Source organism: Chelonia mydas, chromosome 3, assembly GCF_015237465.2.
Source record: "Chelonia mydas isolate rCheMyd1 chromosome 3, rCheMyd1.pri.v2, whole genome shotgun sequence".
Classification (NCBI taxonomy): domain Eukaryota; kingdom Metazoa; phylum Chordata; order Testudines; family Cheloniidae; genus Chelonia; species Chelonia mydas.
The window spans coordinates 144,866,711-144,887,661 of NC_057851.1; the positions used below are offsets into that span (position 1 = coordinate 144,866,711).

Here is a 20,951-nt window from a genome sequence, read left to right on the forward strand (position 1 = left end):
CATATGATGCCAACATAGTCGGCAATGGCTCAATAGTCTGCACAGCCAAAGCATTTGCAATATAGTACATGTTACTGCCAACCACCTGGAAAATGCATCAGCTACAAGTACATACATATGCTTACTCTGATCTGGGGAAAAATAAATCAATGTGTTGTCTTCGCCAAGGCCTAATACCCTACTGCCATGAAGCAATTTCTGGCATGTTTCAGAGTTCACACTGGCTAATTTCTTCTGCTATGTCTCGGTTTAAGTCTGACCACCACACTTCTCATTTTCGCTTTGCCTTGGTACGTTCATGTAATTTTAGCATGTATACTTTATGGTATTAATCTTATAACCGATAGTAAACAATAATTCCCTGCTGTCAACTCCATTTTTCTACAGGAATAAGGATGAAATTTCTCACCTGCTATATGATTTGGCCAACCAGAAAAACTACACCACATTATCTTATCAAACGAAAGATCTTATTTCTATGGGTAGCATTTTCAAAAGCATCTAAGTCCCACTTTCAAAAGTGACTTAGGCACCTAAATCTCTTTGAAAGTTTATGGGAATTAGGAGCCTACGTTCCAGGTCCTCAAAAGGTAGTTAGGCATCTAATTCTTATAACTTAGGTACCTAACTACCCTTGAGGATCTGTACCTCCAACCACTTCTCAAAGTAGGATTATGGTCTTGTCTACACGAATATTTAGTTTGTGGCAAGCTGGGGTATGGATTTGCTCTGCACTAGCCTGCTGGACCCCGCTGATGTGAGCTAACAGTACACTTTGCTTTAACCTGCTTTGAAATGGGACTAGATCAAAGCACACTAAACTGTTAGTACATGTCAGCAGGGTGCACACAGACAGTTAGTGCACAGCAGGCTAGGGTGAGGTAGATTCACACCCCTGCTTGCTGCAAACTAAGTATTTGTGTAGACAAGCCCTTAGGCTCCAAAGCCATTTAGATGTTTGAGAAAAATGTAACCACTCTTTCTCAAGCAGTAATGGGAAAAGTCTATATCCTGATTCTACTTCCAGTTGTGTCCCTACTTCTAGAGGCAACTGAGAGAGCAAGTTTCACTCAGGCTTGTGCTGGGTAGAACATGAATATGCAGCTAAGATTATAGCCCACCTCTGAATCCTAGCCGTTGCGATAGGTGGAATACTTTCTTTGCGGTCTTTTTCACTCAAGGTGTTGATCAGTGATCAAGGTAGATTTATTTTCAAATGTATATTTGTGAATTTTAATTGTTCCAAAAATACCTCAGTTGAGAAGGCAGTACAGGGTGTAATTCACTGCAGCCTTTGTTAACCATTTGTGAAGTAAAAGTTATGGCTTTCTCTTTTCCATCTTTACACACGTAAACAATTACAGCTCCTGCACATAATGAAGAGCGTCACCTGCTCATAGTAATAAACTCTGGACTAAAATGTACCCGGATAGTGGAATTCCTCCGATTTTCTTTTCCTTTTCAAAACTTTTGCCTTTCTTTTCCATCCAAACCTATTTTACATTCATCACCCCCAGTCTCAATTCCTGTGAGCTCCTCACCCCTGGCTTGCCCGACACTCACGTTGTCACCCTCTCGTCTGTGTAGAACATTGCTCCCAAGATGCTCCTCCTTGTTCATCTTCTGACCAAGTCACCCCCCCCCCCCAACTCTGAATCCTTCCCCCTCCCACTGGCTTCCGCTCCTCTATAGCATCAAATTCAAGTTTCTTGTCTTTGCTTTCAGGGCCTTGCAAAACTCTGCTTTTCCCCTTTATCTGTCTGTCTCTTTTATCACACCTTGCAATGCCAGCTCTTCATAGCATAAACAGTCCTTCCTTGTTTGCTTTGACCATCAGTGAAATAGTTAACAACACTGAAATAGTTAACAACACTGCTATCATCAAGGGCTTTAGAATCAACACCCCATTGTGATGAACAGGGCCATTTACACATTTTGCAGAGCTATATTTCAGGCTGTCTGCAGACTCAGGCAGACACTACTGCATCAGTTTGCACATGGTTCATATTTGGAGGGGTTACTTATCCATAAAGGCTGCTACAGGCTTCAATTGTTTGTTGTAAAGGAAAGCTCAGACTCTGGACCACTGCCAGAAGGCAGCTTCCAAAATAAATGCCAATTTGCTGAGCCATCAGGAACCAGCTGAATTCAACCCTTGGCTTTATTAGTGGAGACAAATTTGGAATGAATCTTCCATAGTAGTTTAACATTGCTTTAAAAAGTTATCTTAAAGCTGAAATATTTTTGGTTTACAGTCAGAGTCTCAGTGGCCTTTTCTTCCTATGAAAGGATGGATCCACTCAGAATCTGTGCTATGCCCTAAACAAGCTACTTAGTTCTGGAAGAAAGCACATTTCTCTCTCAATCCTCATTCTAGATTTTTGTAACCATTTTAGAACCTCTTCAAGGTTTCTCCACAGTTTCCCTAAATTAATACTTTTTTAAAAATTTCCTCTAAACTAGCAGACAAAATTTAAACTTTGGAGAATTCAATCAATTATTCATTGGGATATTAATTATGCCATGTGGTAGTCTTTCAAAAATTGGAAAGATGGTTAAGGCATTAGACCTGACTAAGACTTGGTAGATTTGAGCTCAATTCCCAACTTTGCCATAGATTCATGGTGGGCCTGTGGGCAAAATTCACTTAATCTCTCTCTCAAGTCCTGAACTTCAAAATGGGGTAACACTACCAAAGGCGGGGCAGTATAAAGATAGCTCTGCTAAAGATGTGTGAAATGATCAAACCCTACAGTGATGGAGGCCATATAAGTCCTTAAATAGTCAAAGTTGTACACTCAGTGACAGAGCCAGATCCTTTTTAAAAAAACCCCAAAACCCTCTTTACACAACCGGTGGAAGTGCTTGGGCCAGATCACGTTTTGTAAACTTCACTCCTCCTGGCAAATAAAGCTGATGGGTTTGGAACTAGTCACTGAACTGTCTCAAGCAGGAGTTTGATGATGGCTTTATAGGCATCACAAAATCTTTATCCTGCCATCAGTTTTAGGAAAACACGCCCCCTCCCTCCCTCCCTGTCTCTCACATACACACACACCCAGTGCAGCCCGTTCACTAAACTCAACAGCAAAAATCATTCTTTGCTTCTGTAATTCCTCAAACTGCTTTCCTGCAGGTTCTTGAAAAAACACAACGCACAGAGTGAGTATTAAAAATGTCATTCCACATTCTCTTAAGTCCAAGTCATTTTGCCATTATGCTTTCTCACTGAGCCTTTGCCTGAATCAAAAACAGATTCTGGGTTTTTGAATTTTATCACCAGACCATACAAGTGATGCACTGTATTCCAATCCAGATTTATCTTGTTAAACCAATCTCTGCCAATTAGCAAAGGCCCATTTCTTTAGTAATAAATAGTAACAGCAAACAACTATCCACGTATTTTATACTCACCCACAGACATCCAAAACCTTTATCCTGCAGCTTGACTTTAATGTTCAATACTATGTCAGTTTCTCTCAGTGTAACATTTGCAAAATTTCTCTACAGAAATTACAGAGATTGTAACACTTGGGATGATTTCTATCCTCATCCTGACATTCTTTCCATTTACAGTACCCCAACAGGAGCACTTCAATCCCGATTACCCTATACTATAAATAGTTCCAAAGAGTGGTTTAAATCAGAAGCCATTTTACCCTGGCTAGATGCAGATTTTCACACATACAATGGTCACCGAGTGAGCTCTGTGGGACCTTCCATATGCAAGATGATAGTCTATGGGATAGACTACCAAGGGCAGCAAGACACACTGCATCTCTGAGTGTATTGCAAAATGAGAGAGAAGCACAAGGAAACATAACAATGGCCAGATCCATACAGGCCACTGAGGTAATATTTCAGAGCACAAGGAAACCATCTGTTGTCTGGAGCTTTGCATTCCAATGCTACAGAGCAGTGACCTGGCCATCTGGGGACCTCAGCCACTCTAAGGGGAATTTTACTCTTAGTAAAGGCAAGTATGGGATCATTATAAGACAGGCCTCTCAGGATCCACTGTAGTTCCCTGATGGTCCACCTCCCCTTACACCTAGAAGCCACTAAAATGATATCACCACATGTCTACAGCCTTTTATTATTAATAGAACGCCAAGAATGTGCATGGTACTTCACAGACAAGCACAAAGGTCCCCGCTCAGAGGAATTTAAAAGTTTCTGAAATCCCCAGAGAGATTTACAGATTAATGATATATCCCCTCACAAAACACTGTTGTTAAAGTTGCTAGACCGCATATCCCACTAAGGCAAAGTGGGAAAGGCATGGAAATAAGTAGCTCGGTTTTCAACTCCCATTTACACTCCATTCATCCATTCCCCTGCTCAACCTTAACTACTTCTCTTCTCCAGCCACAGCCCAAGTTTAAAAGCTAATGGTGGTAAAGCAGGGGCCTGGAATGAAGTGGATCCAATGCACTTTGGCACAAAGGCCTCCCCTGGCACGTTAAGGTGGCAGTAGAGCTATGGGAAGCACACGATGCCCTGGTACAGAGCCACTCAGCCTCAGCGGATGGTGTTCCCGAGAGCCCAGGTAGCAGCACCAAATTAGCCAAGAGTCTCTGTGCTGACGCACTGGCACATGAAAGTCTTTCCATGGCACTGCTGCCCCAGTGCACCAGAGACACTGGGCAAAGACACTAGGCTTCCTGTCCAATCAAGGTCCCTACCACAACCACTCCCCCCCTGTAGGGCAGCCTCTTCTCCCAAAAAGACCACATGTCCTTGCTTAAAATCCCTCCTCCCCTCATCTCTGCTCACCTCCCAGAGCCCACCTCCATATTCCCCGCTGCTCAGCCTGCCTGCCTGACCAGGGATCTATGCAGAGGAAAGGAAGGATGGTCCACTGGTCCAGGCACTAACCTAGGCCTTGGTAGACCTACGTTCAAGCCCTTGCTCTACCAGATTTCCTACCTGGGTAGGTCACTCAGGGTATGTCTACACTGCAATTAAAAACCCATGGCTGGCCCTCACCAGCTGACTCTGGCTCACAGGCCTTGGACTAAGGGGCTGTTTAATTGTGGTGCAGACATTTGCGCACCACAATTTGCCTGGGCTCCAGGACCCTGCAAGGTGGAAGGGTTCCAGAAAGACAAAATGTCTACACCAAAATTAAACAGCCCCTTAGCCCAAGCCCTGCAATCCCGAGTCTGCTGGTGAGGGCCAGCCATGGGTGTCTAATTGCAGCATAGACATAGTCTTAGTCTCTTTGTGCCTTAGTTCCCCATCTGTTAAATGGGGGTAATAACATCTCTGTGGGGTAGGACAGTACTAGGAGGATAAATATGCTGGAGAAGGTGCTCAGATTCTATGCTAACTGGGGCCATATAAGTATCTAAAGCAGGGGTGGCCAACCTGTGGCTCCGGAGCTGCATGCGGCTCTTCAGAAGTTAATATACGGCTCCTTGTATAGGCACCGATTCTGGGGCTGGAGCTACAGGTACCAATTTTCCAGTGTGCTGGGGGGTGCTCACTGCTCAACCCCTGGCTCTGCCATGGACCCTACCCCCTCTCCACCCCTTTCTGCCCCCTCCCCTGAGCCTGCCGTGCCCTTGCTCCTCCCCCTCACCCCCCTAGAGCCTCCTGCACACCACAAAACAGCTGATCGGGAGGTGCAGGGAGGGAGGGGGAGGCGCTGATCGGCGGAGCCACTGGTGGGCGGGAGGAGCTGGGAGCGGGGTCGGGGAGCTGAGGTATTACTGTGGCTCTTTGGCAATGTACATTGGTAAATTCTGGCTCCTTCTCAGGCTCAGGTTGGCCACCCCGATCTAAAGTTGAGACAGACAGATAGTCAAGAGGTAGCCACCACTGGGTAGCCAGCATTGGAAAATGGAAGTAGCTGCTGGATCTGAGCAACTCCTTTGGCTAATCTCGGTGTAGCTTTATTAGTTTAACCTGAATATGGGGAATAACTTGATGGGCCCGATTTTCCACTGCACCGCAGTCCACTCAGGCACTTTGAAGGAGGGAGCTAACACAGGGGGCATTCTCCAGCAGCAATCTCTAGCTGCTTTAAGTTCACTTTGTACTGCGTACCTAGCACTACAGAAGTGGCCTATCAGAACAGGACTTTGTGAAATTTGGAGGTTGTGGGAGTTGGGCCAGAGGAACCCGAAGAAACAGGACAACAGAGCAAGCTTTTTCAAAGGAGCTATTTTAAAATTATTCTTTTCACAAAATTAGTAAACTACTTGCTAAGGAGGTTACATAGAAAATTCAGTTGGTCCTCAGAGGCCAGTATTGGGCCAAACATGGAGGCTAAGTTCAATCATTCAAATATGAAACAGATTTTAGTCTTGCTTCAAGTGCACGTTTCAGTGCAACCTTAGCTCCAAACACAGAGGACAACTTAAAGGGCCTCCCCACACATACACACAAACACATGCACCAGCTTCCCCATAAGTAGAGAGTCACTGTCACTAAAAGCACCATTTGCACTCTGCAGTGAAATAAAACAAATAGCTTTTCATCATTTTTCACCGAGTTCACTATCATCAGTTTTACAAGTGTATCTACACATGCACGCTCACAAGTGCGTGTGTATGAGTGGGAACGTGGCACAAGTGACAACGATTCAGATGACCTCTACTAGAATGGAAAACAGCAATTGCAAGTTCATCTGATCCCTGGGGAACTCAGGTTTTAGGACAGTTACACAGACACACAACTTTCGAAACTACAGATAAGGAATGCTGTAGGCAAGAGCTCCCCCTGCTGGTCAGATGTGAATCAACAACACTGACTCCCTAGCCCGCTGTGCACCCACCCACCTGTGGCCAGTGAAAAACCTGAGTGGACGGAGGTGAGACAGGCCAGACCAGAACAAGGGTTGGAAAAGCTCAGGGAAGCAGGATCCATAGCAGATGTTCATACAGAACCATATACTGCAATGGAATTGATGCTGATGGACACTTCTCCGCTCTACAGATGGAGCAGAACAGCAGTGGCTGCAGCTCATTTGTAGCCTTATTCACCTTTCACGCACACTGGTGTAAAATCAACAGTAACACAACTGATGTCAATGGAATTGCAGCAGTATAAAACTGAAGTGAGCAAAAGGAGAATCAGGGCCCTTGTTTCTTGGAACACACACTGCAAGGCAAGGAAGGTCACTGCCTCACAACAAGTCCTGCCAGGCTGTGCTCAGCAGGACTCCCAAGTAACCCATTACCTCTTTGGTAGTGGTCCTTCTCTAGCTTAACTCTTTTACTGAGCCAGGACTAGCGGGTTCCCCTTCCCTTGCTCCAACTATTGATCCCTTTCATTATTAATGTATGCTGTGGTTTTGATCTCGTCCATGGAGTAACAAGCACTTTTAGAAGCGTTTTTATTGCTAAGCTAATTATTGGCTCGAAAGCAAACCTTTGAGTCTCTTAAATGAAAGGGAGGATTAAAGCAGTTTTAAAAAATTAAACAAACACTTTAGATCCTGACTGGGTAGATCTCTCTAATTAAACACTGGTGCACACACACAAAAACCCACCAATATTCTCCCTTTCTCCCCGCACTCCTTACCATGTCTCATTCTCTCCTGGTGGATCCGCCAGATCTGCATTCTGCTACCTGGTGTCAGCTCCACATCCCCCAAGCCTGGAGGATATTGGCTCGGTTCAGAATGAAACAACTTGCTAATGCAGCACTGGCAGCCACCACCTGGACAAGGGTGACTGGGCCAGGGGCTCTTGCACTCCGGGCCTAGAACACTCTGGAGCGGAAAGTTTGGAAGGCTCTTCTCAGTGCGCCTAGTCTCAGCTTTGGTGAACATGCCAAACACTCAATAGAGAGACGATACGCACGCCAAGGTATTTTTAGGTGAATGCACCTGCTGTGTTTCTAACAAAAAATAACATTGTACAATGCCTTTCATCTGGAAAGAGAAAAGCACATTACAAACAGTATACTCATTCACCTGGAACTGATAAGCCGTCACGTCTGGGGATGGCTCCCAGCAACCATTTTGCACCAGTAACACTAAGGCCTTGTCCACACTAGAAAGTCTTTGCTGGTAGAACTGGGTAAAATTGGAGATAAATAGTTTATTTGCCAAAAAAGGCAGTTTCTGCCCACCCAAAACCATTAGGGGATTTGACCCAAATTCACCAAATAGTTTCAGCCAAAACATTTTTGCAGGACTTAGGCAACAGTCACAAAACTGGGGGAGGGAAAAGCTGGCTCCTTTATAACCTTTAGTCTAGTTACTAAGGCACTCACCTGGGTTGTGGGAAACCGAAGTTCAATTCCCCCCTCTGCCTAACATGGAGGCGGGTTTTGAACATGAGCTTCCCACATGCCAACAAAGCGTCCTAGCCATTGGACTATTGGGTAGCATCAGGAAGGTCTCTCGCAATCCTGCCTCTCGACACTGGTCCATGGGATATAAATTATAAAATAGCCATCGGATCAGGGATTTGAACTTTGGTTCAAACCCTCCTAGTTGAGATGAAGCTTATACCAGTAAAAGAATCCTTTTGCTGTTATAGCTTATACCAGTTCCCTGAACAAACTGCATCTATGCTGAGGTTTTTGTTGGCACAGGTACAAAGGTTCCCGCCCCCCCGACATAGCTGTGCTGGCAAAACTTGTAAGTGTAGCCCAGGCCCAGCTAATTAGAGTGGTGTGGAAGGTTTTTGTTGTTGTTGGGGTTTGAAATTCTTTTGAGGGAGGGAGGAGAAATAGAAGGTGCAGCGTGGGGCAGACAGAGATAAAAGAATGACAAATAATTTCTGTAATTGAAACTGCAGAATGAATTTAGGAAAGTGGAATGGAATTACGCAAAATGAGATCTGTGCAGGGCACGAGGGCCAGTGCTCTGGCTTACAGGAAGTGTCATAGGATCGTTAATAGCTACGTAGCAGTCTGACTTCATACTCGAAAGAGAACGGCCCCAGCAGTGCCGTGCCCCGTCACCACTGCTGATGTACCTCTTTGGTAGAAGAGACTCATAGGGAAAAGCACCACCTACTGAACCACCTTGGCCTTTGCCTGCAGCACCTTGGGTTTTCCTTTGGAGCTGCTTACTGTATCCACACACCCTTCTGTCATACTCTTTTCAAGTCATCTGAAACATGTATTTCCACAAAATCCGACAAAAACCTGACATGGTGATAATTTTATAAACTATGTTGCTCATGTCAAATTATTCAACATCTGTCTTCGAGTTCCCACAAAAATTAGCATAGGATAGTGGTTTCTGATGACACCTACAGTGAAATATTTTGACTTCTACCAGTAAGTTGCAAACAACCTGTCAGGAGGATAATGTCAGTTTCCAAGTACTGCATATTAAAATAATCCCAGGGTTTGTTTGGAGCACAGTTCCACTGACCTAAAACAGGGCTCTGGTTATGCAAAGGGAAGGAACCAGCATGCTGTAACAACAGGAGGAGGGCAGGATGAGTCAAGCTGGATTGGTAGAGTGGTGCTGAGAATACTTAGCTCACTGATATTAAGGAGTTGCTGGAGAGGTCAGGAACAGTTGCCCCAACCTGCATGCTGTGGGAGATTATGTTTATACAGCACCACAGGCGTAAATGGCAATTTATAGATATAAGACAAAGGGTATTTTTGACCTAAATCCAATGGCTAACAAGGAAGACTGACTGACCACAGGGGAAGGGACACATTGAGTAGAGCCAAGAGAGACGCTGTATTTATACAAACTACCTACAACACACCTTCTAAAATAAAAATCAGACAAGAAGCAGCTTACAGACGCAACCCTGCTGCCAGTTAAGTCAACGTTCAAACTCATCAACTTCAGTGTAAGCAGGATTGGGTCCTAAAGAAGCAGCCCCGAAGGATGGGATGGGCGGAATGGCAAAGAGGCTGCAAAGCATGCCATCTGGCACTGTGGCTCAGCTGGTAGAACATCTGGACAAAGGAAGGGGAGGGAAAGGAGCTGTTGGTTCAGATCAGCTGGCTAGAGATTAATATTACAGTGTAGCTGTGTGCACTCACAGCCCAACACCGAAGCACACAGAGCTTGCAAGAGATGAGGAGTCATCCTGCTTGGGTGAAGGTGATGTAGAAGCTGTAGGCCTGGCCTAAGAGACAAGGGGTCAGGAACCAGGAAACAAACACAATGCTTGTGTTTGTTAAATGAAAGAGATTGAGGGTTTGTGTGCTAGCCTAGGACATGTTTCCCCAAAGCACTCGTATGACAGAAGCAAGGAAAGATTCTCCCATAGATTTTTATGCTGCCTGCAGCCCACCCCATCAGACTGGGAAATCTACAGCTGACTCACAGGGAGTCAGAGAGAGAGAGAGATTTACTGGTCATTTAGATCCATCCTCAGAGGCCGAGACAGGATTGCTCCATATTGCAAGCACTATGCCCAGTCAGATTTATATATCCCAAATGACAGGTCTCTTCCAGCCCCTCCTGTTAAGAGGCCATCACGTCTTACTTTCAGGACATTTGCCCTGATATCCAGGCTAAAAATCTTCCTTTTCATCCCATTAGCATGTTGCTAGAGCCCTTATCTCTACTCTAAGACATTCCTGAAAGGTAGTTCTCTCTTGTTTTCTACAGCTGGAGGGCTTTGGGTGGAATGGACAGCAACCCACCATCTTTGACTCAGCTCGAAAGCAGTATGTTAACATTGGGAAGCTGACAGCGTATCAATAAAAACACTCCATCAATGCTTGTGAACTGCTGTACGTAGAGTAAGCAGAGCAGCAGCCTAAGACAAAGCTGGAGAAGATTTTGAAGTCCTCGGGGCCAACTTTAAATAAAGTGATGGGAAAAGGGCACGTCCCCGTCCCGTCCCGTCCCCCCGCCCACCCCATCTCACTTCAAAAACTCCAATGAGTTATTTGAAGAGGAATAGCCAGAGAGAATCCTCCCTGCTCCACGTTTTGGTTCCTTTGCTCTAAACGTTCAGAGCTTCCCAGCCAGGGGATGCATTTCCTCCTGTCTGTTTTTCTGCATTTTGGAGCATCAGTTGGTAAGTGTATCACAACCTGCTGCTTGCCTCAGCGTGTGGCTTGGAGGCATGAGCATGGCTAGCTGTCTGGAAACACGCACACCATTTGGGGTTGGGTCTATCACACAGTCAGCAGTGGGCTAGTAAGCATTGTCTCTTGGCCACTGAACTGCCATACTACACTATATGAACTGATTTGACTAGCCTCACCGTGCCCTTTTAGCAAACAGGGTTGAACAGATGGAATCAGCTAACAAGGAGAGGGAAGATTACTGGGTTTCAGACACGCTTCACTCATTATAACAAACACCAATTTATGTAACAAGCCTCTTCAGGTAACAGGATAAAAGTACCTTGACTCCTAATTAAATTTAGTCTCCTTTGTAGGCACTTCTTCCCCTACAATGCCTCACATACATTTTATTTATACTATCCATCTCAATAAACCTCTCCAACAACTCAGCTCTCCTAGACAGAAGTCTTTTGTGCACACCCATGGGGAGGGGCGTATTATTTAAAGGGTACATCACATGGCTATTTTATCTGGTTTAATCTGATTTAAATCACACTAGATTTACTCTAATAAAATATATTTATAATCCTCCTACAAATGCCTCTCTTCCGCCATTAGAATATTTCAAAAGAAGGAAGATGTTCTGAAACAAGATTCTTGAATTCCCAATATTCCCACATTAAGTGCCACATGAGACAAGCATTTCAACCACAAAATACTCCAACTATATCTAGCTTGGGGCTATGGCTGGAGATTAAGATGTAGGACAAAAGTAAGGGAAGTGTGCGTTTCTAATCCAGTTTTAGACATTCTTGCAAATACAATGGCCTCATTCGAGCACCGGGTGAGCCAGCAATAACAGCAATTTCACATCTAAACAAACAGCTCTGGCTGGAGAGTGCACAGAGCGAGTGTTAGGAAAGAGACTGGAGGAAGGATTGGAAAAGAGGATCTGAAACTATTAGTCACCATAAAAGTTTGTGGTGTGCTGACTTCAGCATCCAATGTTCTGAGTTGTACTCACAGAGACAGCTCTATATTAAAATCCCTGATTCTCTTGACAGATAGCTTAAGGGGGGTGGGGGGGAGGCGGCTGGATTTTTCCTTTATTTGTGCAGTTGAAATAGCAAAATAAATATTGGCAGTGCACCATTCTGACTTTAAAGGATGCCTTCATCTCAGTGTATCTGTCTCTTTCTTTCTGAAAAAAATAAAACATCAGGAAGATATTCTGAAGATCTAGTTTTGCAGCATCTCTGCTAAAATATGAATTCCCTGGCATGGATGGCTGGATGAACAGCATAATAAACCACATTCGAAGGAAGGTGTAAACAGAACAGGAGTGAGACAAGAGTGAGAGCGCTTAAAACTCATTGAAGAGGCCTTTTAAAGCAAAGAAAACTAGTAACAGTTGGACGGCAGCACTCATAGTAATTAAAAATAAAAGTCTGTCCCGGAGCACAATACCCATCCTCAGGGATTAAAAAACCTGCACATACCATCTTTCTGTTGCCGTAAATACATTAGACTCCCCATCTCACTGCTCTTGGGTGCTTCCGCCAATTCCCCCCTGAACCTGCAATCCCTCCTCTACCCACACACATTCCAAAAAAAAGAGTAAAGCCTCTACTTAAAGTAGTTATTGTACAAAACAGATGTAAACTCAAATTAACATCCCAGCCCTGAGGGGGAGAGGAAGACTCGTTTCTCATCAGAGAAATACATCATTAAAAAAAAGTGACCTACAAAGACTTAGCCACAGTCAGTGAGACTGGACTCTGCATTACCAGAGCTCAAACAAGAGGTTAGCTAAAACCTTCCAACACACACATAGGGATTGGGAGCCCTCTCACTGAAGGTCTATGCTCAGAGCGCTTTCCTTGTTAGAGGAAAAGGCACATCTTCAAGAGGAACTTTATAGCAAGGCACAATGGAGTTGTAAGCCAAGATAAAGCAGGCTTGTTGTCAGAGGCATGTCCGGGGGGTGGGGGGGAAGAGTAGTTTATTTGCTGGAAATGCAGCTCTCCTTGTAAAGCAAATAATGTGAGAGTCAGCAGGGGGGCAGGGAGGCTGTATTTTGGAACTGCAGTGCTTGCCAAAGCAAATCCTGGGTGTATTGTTAACTTGGAGCCTGTCTTCAGGACAGAGGACTGTTCTCATCAGCATGTGTTGCTGATCATCCCTGCTGCCCTCCTGGAAGCTGAAGGGATAAATAATCTATGTCTGTGGGAACCGTACTACGCTGGGTGTCATCTGCGCTTGCCGTTTGCTCGCTGCCTGCATTCATTTGCAAATGGGCAACAACAAAAAGCAGCTAAACCTGAGCCCTGCCAAGGAAATAATTTTAAAGAATGACAGCAAAGTAACACAGCTCAGTAGGATTTAAAGGCAAAGTCACCCCCACCGCCCCTTTCAGTTAGATCTGAGCACTGTACCATCCTTGGGGATTGGGGGAGATGCTTTCTTAGCCCAGCCCGAAGCATCCAGTCTACACCTAGATCACGGCTCCCTGAGCATCTCTCTTATCTAGCTCCTAATAGCCTCCCTGCACGTGCGCTGACTCTTGCAGCAATTACCTGGGACCCGCTTGCTTTCAAAACCCCCACCGCTGAGTGGACTGACATCCATCCCCCCCACCCCCACAAGCACTTTTATGTTATTTGTCTTGTACTACTTTCCCTGCAGCAGGTGATAGCGGGGGCTCCCAGTGCAGCGGCCCTTTGTCAGATCAGCAGGATAATAGAAGCCAGACCGGTTAGAAGAGTATTCAACACCAAACACGCACACACTAACCGAGCTTTTCTCCCATACGGCCTCAGCAAGGAAAATTAAAGGCAAAGGAAGCCCAGCAGCAAAGAGCCAACAGACGTGGTGTCCTCGGACGAGGGAAACAAGGCAGCACAGAGGCAAACAAAACCAAGAGGAAAGATTGCAACTTTCAGCTCTTGTTGCAAACGTCAGTACAAGAGTGACACCGAGTTTTGCAGCCAAATCTCTGCTCTAGGACGTCTCTTCCTTGAGCAAGGGGGGCGTGGGGTGGAAGAGACCCAGGGCTGATCCATGGGACACAACTTGCTGCTTTTCCCCTTAAACAGCATCCACCCAGAGAGACTCGGAAAGGGTTACACGGTGCAATCTCCCCGCTCTCGTACATTTCAGGCGGCCAGGGCAGGGTTCCAGGCAGGAATTAGGAAGTGGCGACAGGGTCTGGAAGCCCTATTGCTGCATCAATCTCCTCCCCCGGGCTGCCACTAGCATCATTGACTTTCTCCTGCAGGTGCTTTTTAACTTGGATCCGATAGCCTTGTCCGCCCCCCGCCCCTCCCAAACCGGGATAGAACACTAACGTCTCTTACCGTAAACCCCGTCTCCCCTGATAGACACCGGCACCACCGCCAGCAAGAAAAAACAAATCATCTCCATCTTCAAGGCAGATCCCTCATAGCCGGCGAAGAAAGGCAGCCCCCAAAAAGCCAGGCAGCATCCGGCGGCGGGAAACGAGAAACAGGCGAAAGCTACTTCATCCACAGCCTCTGAGCAGGGAGGGATCCAGGAGAGGCTTGCCCGGGCTCAGAGCGCCTCAGCCCGGCCAGCGAAGTCAGCCAGCGCCGCCTGGAAGTCGCCGATCTCTGCACAGTCAACTTGAACGAAGGGGGAAAAATAGCCCAAAATAGGAGCAGTAGTTAAAAATAAACCGGGGGAGGGGGGGAGAGAAGAGAGGAGGGAAGGTGGAAAAACCAAAACCAGGGCCCCTCTTCCCTCCCAGGCTCCTTAGGAGCTCCAGGAAAATAAAGCCAACCTCGCACTCACACACACACACACGCACGATCACACCGTGCCCAGAAGACACGGCTCCAAGTGGGGAGCAGAACCCAGACAAACTCCAGCCGCGGCTCTGCCCCGCTCCTGTCAAAGGGGGCGGGGGTGGGGGGGTCACAAAGAAACGCCAAGCGCTTCCTGAACTCCCGGGCTTCCCAAACTGGCTGCCAACTGGGGCCAACTTGAGAGTCCTCTCCCTGCCGCTACGGAGGCGCTGGCTGAAGCCCCAGGAAGGAACAAGGGGAAGTGAGGGAGGAGGAGGAGAAAGCGGTGGGGGGAGGCTGCGATCCAGCTGGTGGAGGGAGGGAGGCGGAATAGGTGACTCTCTCTTTGAGTCTCCAGCTCTTTCGGGGAAGGGGCGGCGTTGTAATTCATTACAGCCAGGGAGGGTTGTTTTTTTAACAGCAGCTCCCAGTAGCTTCCCCCAGCTGCTGAGCTTCGATCCCCAGCCCGGCGTCGCCCAGGTGCATCACATCAGCCCCGCTAGCCCGGGGTGGGGGGGGGGGGGGAGGAATCGCTACAACACACGCCCCCTGCTTAGTGCTTTGCTGTTCCGCTTGGCTCTTCTCCCCTCCCCCTCTCTCTCCCTTCCCCCAGCCAACCTGGCAGATCTTTCTGGCTCCCGAAGTTTCCCTGAGGTCGTGTTGACTGGTTTTGATGGGGGCTTTTTAATGGTTTTGTCCCCTCCCCCCGCCCTTCTCCCCCTTTCCTAGCAGTTGGTGGCTACGAGCTGCCAAGCCAGCGGCGGCTTGAAGAGGCTGGAGAAAGTTGGATTCTTCTTGAAGGAGGCTTTGGAGACACCGCTTGACAGGTCCTGGCCCCGCCCCTTCCTCCCACAGTGTGACAGTCCGGGAGGGGGGGAGGGGGGGTTGATTCTTTTCTTCCTTCGCCCCAAGATATTGGACCCGCAGTTTCAAGCCAGTTGCGGCCTCTGAGGCTCACTCTGCGTGCCCCTGTACCATCCAGTGCCTGGATCCGGCTTCACTTGGCCCCTTTGAATGCCGCTCGCCCTGGCAGGGACTCGGCCACCCCTGCGGGCTGGGCGCCTCTGGCCGCCCGCTTCTCTAGCCTCTTCGCTCCCGCCGCGGGCTGACCTGCGGAGTGAGGTGTCCCGGGCCCCTGCGCCCATCCGGAGTGACGGTGGCTCCTCTGTTCGCGGCGCCTCTCCCCCGAATTGAATCTATAATCCTTCAAGCCCCGGCTGCAAGTTCTGCTTCCCCCCCCGCCCCACTCCGTCCCCCCTTTGGGCTTTTCAGTTTTTGACTCCTCTCCACTATTTGGTTCCCCCCTCCAGTTAAAGGGGGGGGGGGAGCCAATTAAATCGGCAGTGCTTGAAGACAGCCTTGCCTCCTGCCCAATTCCCCGGCCTCCCCGAGGACAAATTAGAGAAAAGAAAACAGGGCTGGGGGAAAAAAAAACAAAAACCCGCATCTGCGCGGCTTTTTCCTCCTTTTCTTTCGCATTCTTTCTCCTTTTTTTCCCTTTCCCCTGCAGAGAAATGTCAGAAACCAGGCAAGGATCCATTCATCCTGGGGACACACACGGCTTCGAGGCCCCGGGCAGAGGAGACGGGAGGAGCTGGTGGTGCACACGCTTGGTGCAATGAGCGTGGGGATGTGTGCGACACACACAGCTTGGACCGTGTCCGTAGTGTAGCATTGGGGTACGTGGCCGCGATGTGCAGTAAGCATGTGTGCAGGCAGGGTGCCTAGGTGGGTAACGCACGGGGTGTGGCTGTTGGTGCACCGGGGTGTTGGGTGTGTTGCACGGCCTGCACGCTTATAGTTCCTGGGAGGTAAGGGGGTGTGCGTGTGTAGTGTATATGTTTCTGCACACGTATCCGTGCATGGTTGTGTTCCACGGCTGCGCATTTGCATGTGGTGCAAGCGCGCCTGGATGCTTGTGCACAGGTGGGGTTGTGTGGGATGTGTCTGCACTGCACGTCTGCTGGCGTCGCGGGGCGTGCATGTGCACATTGTCCAGGTGTGTGTCAGGCTGCTGGCGCGCCAGGCTCCCTTTACCCATCTTTCATGTCTGCAGGCGCGCTGGGGCTCGGCCGCGAAGGCAGCCGTGTGGAGGAGCGGGTGAGTCTACACCAGGCTGCCTTCTGCTCCTTAATGCTTTCGCTGCAATCAGCCAGCCGCCTGGTGCGTTCGTGCTCCTCGCAGGGCAACGCGAAAGACAACCTCCCAAGGCCGAGTTTGCAGCCCGGCGGAGAGCAATCCGGAGGGGGGGGGGAGGAAATACACCAACCCCCTCGAATAATAATAATAATAATCCAATTGCTGCAGGTCCCTGTAGAGCCTCGGTGGCAGAACTCCGCCTTTCTTGTCAACGTCTCTGCCTGGTTTCGCGGAAAGAAGGCGCTTCTCCTCGGCCCCAGTGAATGTGATGCTCCAGCTGTCCCCTCTGCTCCTAGGTGGTGGAGCAAAAGTCTTACTTCTGTTCAGTAGGTCAGGAAGCTTCTTTTCCCTCCATGAACGCCATGTGAAAGACAAACACCCCCCTCCCCCTTCACGTCCTTGTAGGGGGAGTATTAAATCAAAGTTGCTCCTAGAATCAAATCTATTCCTACCCCAGTGTTGTTAAAAACGATTGGTTCGGGGGCTGGAGGGAAGATGGAGCCAGGATGTAGGAGAAGCGGTTGCAATATTAAACAGGGAGGGCACAGGAGCTGCTGGGAGAGGAGTTCTGCTGAGTTTTGCTTCCAATCGAAGCCAAATCTGCCTCATGAAATATCGAGCCCCCTGGCCCGAGTTCCCGTGGAAAGACGCCGCTCTTTATTCCTCGCAACCAGCCTGTGCAGGAAGCAGATTAGACAACGCGACTCAGGGTGGGGGATGTGTTAGCAGGGAACCTGTGGGGGATACTGCAAGCGCCCTGACGTTTTTCAGGAGAGAAACCCATTCATATTATTCTCACCGCGCACACGGCTGAGGTTTCGGAGGAGCTGTATTCCAGATAGTAGCAGACTGTATCAGCTCTCTTTGCGGTGGGTTTGTAAACATGCGAAGACGAATCAGGAATTCCAAGATATCTGGATTATTGGGGGAGGCAGGGAAGGGGAGGTTAGAGATTCCGCCCCTCCCCCCCCCAGGTATGTCTCGTTATCCCTGCGCTATCCTGTCACTGTTATTTATCTCTGCGTGTGGGCACGGCTTGGATAGCCATACCGGTAGGATCTTTCAGGACTGGGAGGGGGGCGATTAACTACACTCTAACAAGGGAGGGGATTTAAGCCTCTCTGCGTGTCTCCAGCCTCTCCCCTTTCCCTTGGCGCAGGGAATCAGCAAACGCCGAACGGAGGAGCCGCCAGCAAAGTTATCCCTGGCAAGCCGAAATAGGGGAGTTTCCATTTTCCCGAGGTCTCTCGCGCAGCCGGCTGTTTCCTTCTAAAGCTGTAAAGCCAAATCTCTAGAAACCTCTCTGAATGGGTATGATTGTTCCGCTAGGAATATTTTCTAGGAGGATCATTCAACTATCGAGCCCTATTTAAAAAAAAAACAAAGTGACCCACTCAAGAGTCCGCCTGAAGGTAAGGTATTTAGACATATCCAGTCTTCTCCAAGGCAGGAGATTTCCTAGTGCCTTGGCCCCAAATATGCTTTTAGACCAGCATCATCGGTGCCCTAGTTATCCGCGATTTTAGAAGACACTTTGTAATAGAGCATTAAGGAAAGTAGCTGCCTTTGCTAATCACACACTTTGGTACAGTGAACCCCCGGCGGAGGTGTTACTCAGCCCCCTGTCCCTGGGATCGCTGATGGGAACCTGTGCCGCCGCCAGACAGAGAGAGAGGTGTTACACCCAAAGGAACAACTGCACTTGCAAAAGGCGCACTGGCAGGGATTGATTCATCGTGTGAACAAGAATCATACCCAAGGTTAAACACACACACACACGAAAGAAAGAGTGATCGCCCAGAGAACGGCTGCTTACTAATTCATGCTCTAACAAATAAGCAATTAACAGATAGAGTCGCTAATTAGTAAGCAGGTATTTCTATTATAAACTGTATTCAACCATGGAGAGGAGCAATAATGTACAGCAGCGACAGAGACAGCACGAGCAGCCGGACTAGCTGGATTATAAGGACCAGTTTCCTATTAATGGGGCAGAGAAGGCTGATAGGGTTTATAATAGGCCCATATTCTTCCCCCAAGAAAGATCAGGAGTTTTGTAAAGATGGGTTAAAGGAACACTCGTCAAGTACTTGTAGGTTTCTACCCTATAGGTTTACCACAGCTTGGAGTGGAGGGGATTCCAAACTTCCATACGAGTAGAAATGTCTTCTTGACTTTTAAGAAGTTTCAATAAACCCTGTTTTGGGAGGAATTTAAATCCAGCTGCTTGCACCCGGCTGCTTAAAGAGGGCCGCATGAGACAGCTGCAGAGAGACCCAAAAAGTCAAAGTGAGCAACTTTGCCTCTTACAGTTTGTATGACAACTTCCACCTACTCTGTATGCGTATACATCTTCTTACTATATGTTTCATTCTATGCATCCGATGAAGTGGGCTGTAACCCACGAAAGCTTATGCTCTAATAAATGTGTTAGTCTCTAAGGTGCCACAAGTACTCCTGTTCTTTTTGCGGATACAAACTAACAGGCTGCTACTCTGAAACTTTAAGGTAGTGCAGGCCCAGAGCAGGGAAGTGAAACCGCCCCGAGACAGAAGGTGGAATTGATCAAAACTGTGAAGCACAAAAAGGAAACAAACAGTGAGAAGTGTCAGATGTTTACAGGGTTTCAGCTTTAAATACACTTTAATACATTTTTAAATGATTATTGGGATAAGCATAAGTATGGGGGAGTTTGTAACCTATGAAACCCTTTGCAGGGTTTTTAATTTAGTTATTAACCCATATTAAGGATTTGTGCCAGCAACGACTTATAGAGCTATCTGAATGGTGCACAAATCCAGCAATATTCACTCCGAGTTTTACATTAATTTGCTTCCGCTATAGTCATACCCCTTTTATGTTAGCTCTCTGCGAACATTCACATGCTCCTGTTTCACTGAGCAAGTGGTCATGGAAAATGCGTTTCTAAAGCAAGCCACCAAAGTATGTACAGCCACCAAATTTTAAATCAGCACAGGCAAGTCTTTGTGCCAGAAGTACCTGTGAAGTCATCCAATTAGGGACCAGGAAGAAATATCACAATTAACTGACTAATCAGAGCTCGAACAATGCGGCTTGAATAGCAAATACGGTATACTTGCAGCCAACAGGCTGAGGTCAATCGACGGAGTTAAGAGAAGTAATTGAATCAGGAGTCATGAGAAGAAACAGCTCTGTTCGTGGGGTATTCTGGGAGCAATAAGAGACGACAGTTGCTGAATTATTTATGAATGATCTCCTCAGGTCTACCCAAGTAACATTTTTACAAATATTAATTGTCAGTGTTTCCAGGGGGAAGCGTAAGGCAAAAACCTCCTACCGCTCCCCAGCACTGTTTATCTGCCATAGAACTACAAGGGAACCAAGAACCTCCGGGGTTTCCACTTGGCAGAAAGATAGATAAGGGTCGGTGCCCCCCCCCTCCCCAAATCGTTTAGAGAGAACACATTTGTCCCATCCTCTCAAGGAAGTGCCTTTCCTCTCTGTGTCAGTCCCCGCTTGTCAAACAAGCCCTGCCCGTCTGAAATATTCATACTCGCTCCAGCGCATATTCCGGGGAGACCCGCAGAGGCAGGCAGCCGCTGGAAGAGATGTGGTGTCCCCAGCGAGGCAGTCAGGGCCATAGCACAGCGGCCCCGTGCTAGAGACGAAGGATGAAGTGGGCGAGGCCACGGCCCAGTTACAAAGGCCTCCATTCTCCCGGGGTCAGGGTTCGCACGCGGCTGCCCGCCCGGCGCACTCCATCCGGCCGCCCCTTTCCTGCGGGGCCACTCGGCGGAAGCCGCTCTCCCTGGGCACCAGCCAGCTCCTGCTTCTGGTGTCCGGCATTTCCGTCCCCTCTCTGCCCCGGGTCTACCACCTAACCCAGAGGGCTGGTTTGTGTTTATTCCCACTGCCCCCTGTGGGGGGGGGGGGGTGAGCACAAGCACAAGCACAGTAGGGTCCCGCTGTTAGGGCTTAAAATGAGAAATCAAAAAAAAAAAAAAAAAAAAAAAAGGGGGTGGGGCGGGGGAGGGAAACAGGGCCGCGCGGGTCTGGGGCAGGCAGGTGGGGACA

At 48.0% G+C, this 20,951-nt stretch overlaps 1 protein-coding gene and 1 long non-coding RNA gene across 5 annotated transcripts in view; one reads left to right on the forward strand and one right to left on the reverse strand.

Annotated features, from left to right (window-relative positions):
* Positions 1 to 15,612, reverse strand: part of MDGA1 (MAM domain containing glycosylphosphatidylinositol anchor 1) — a 183,831-nt gene extending 168,219 nt beyond the window's left edge. For 2 of the 4 annotated variants that reach the window (XM_043543498.1, XM_037895529.2), the window contains exon 1: positions 14,310 to 15,243. In XM_043543498.1, the coding sequence (XP_043399433.1) occupies positions 14,310 to 14,376 (67 nt within the window). In that variant the 5' untranslated portion in view covers positions 14,377 to 15,243. Of the gene's footprint in view, positions 1 to 14,309; positions 15,244 to 15,374 lie in introns of those variants that run through there. The other 2 variants (XM_037895528.2, XM_037895530.2) reach the window with 2 other exon arrangements.
* Positions 15,543 to 19,309, forward strand: LOC122465151. Its single transcript, XR_006289762.1, has 3 exons — positions 15,543 to 16,435; positions 17,064 to 17,225; positions 18,055 to 19,309. It is a non-coding gene; the product is annotated as an uncharacterized LOC122465151 (long non-coding RNA).
* The last annotated feature ends 1,642 nt before the right edge of the window (positions 19,310 to 20,951 follow it).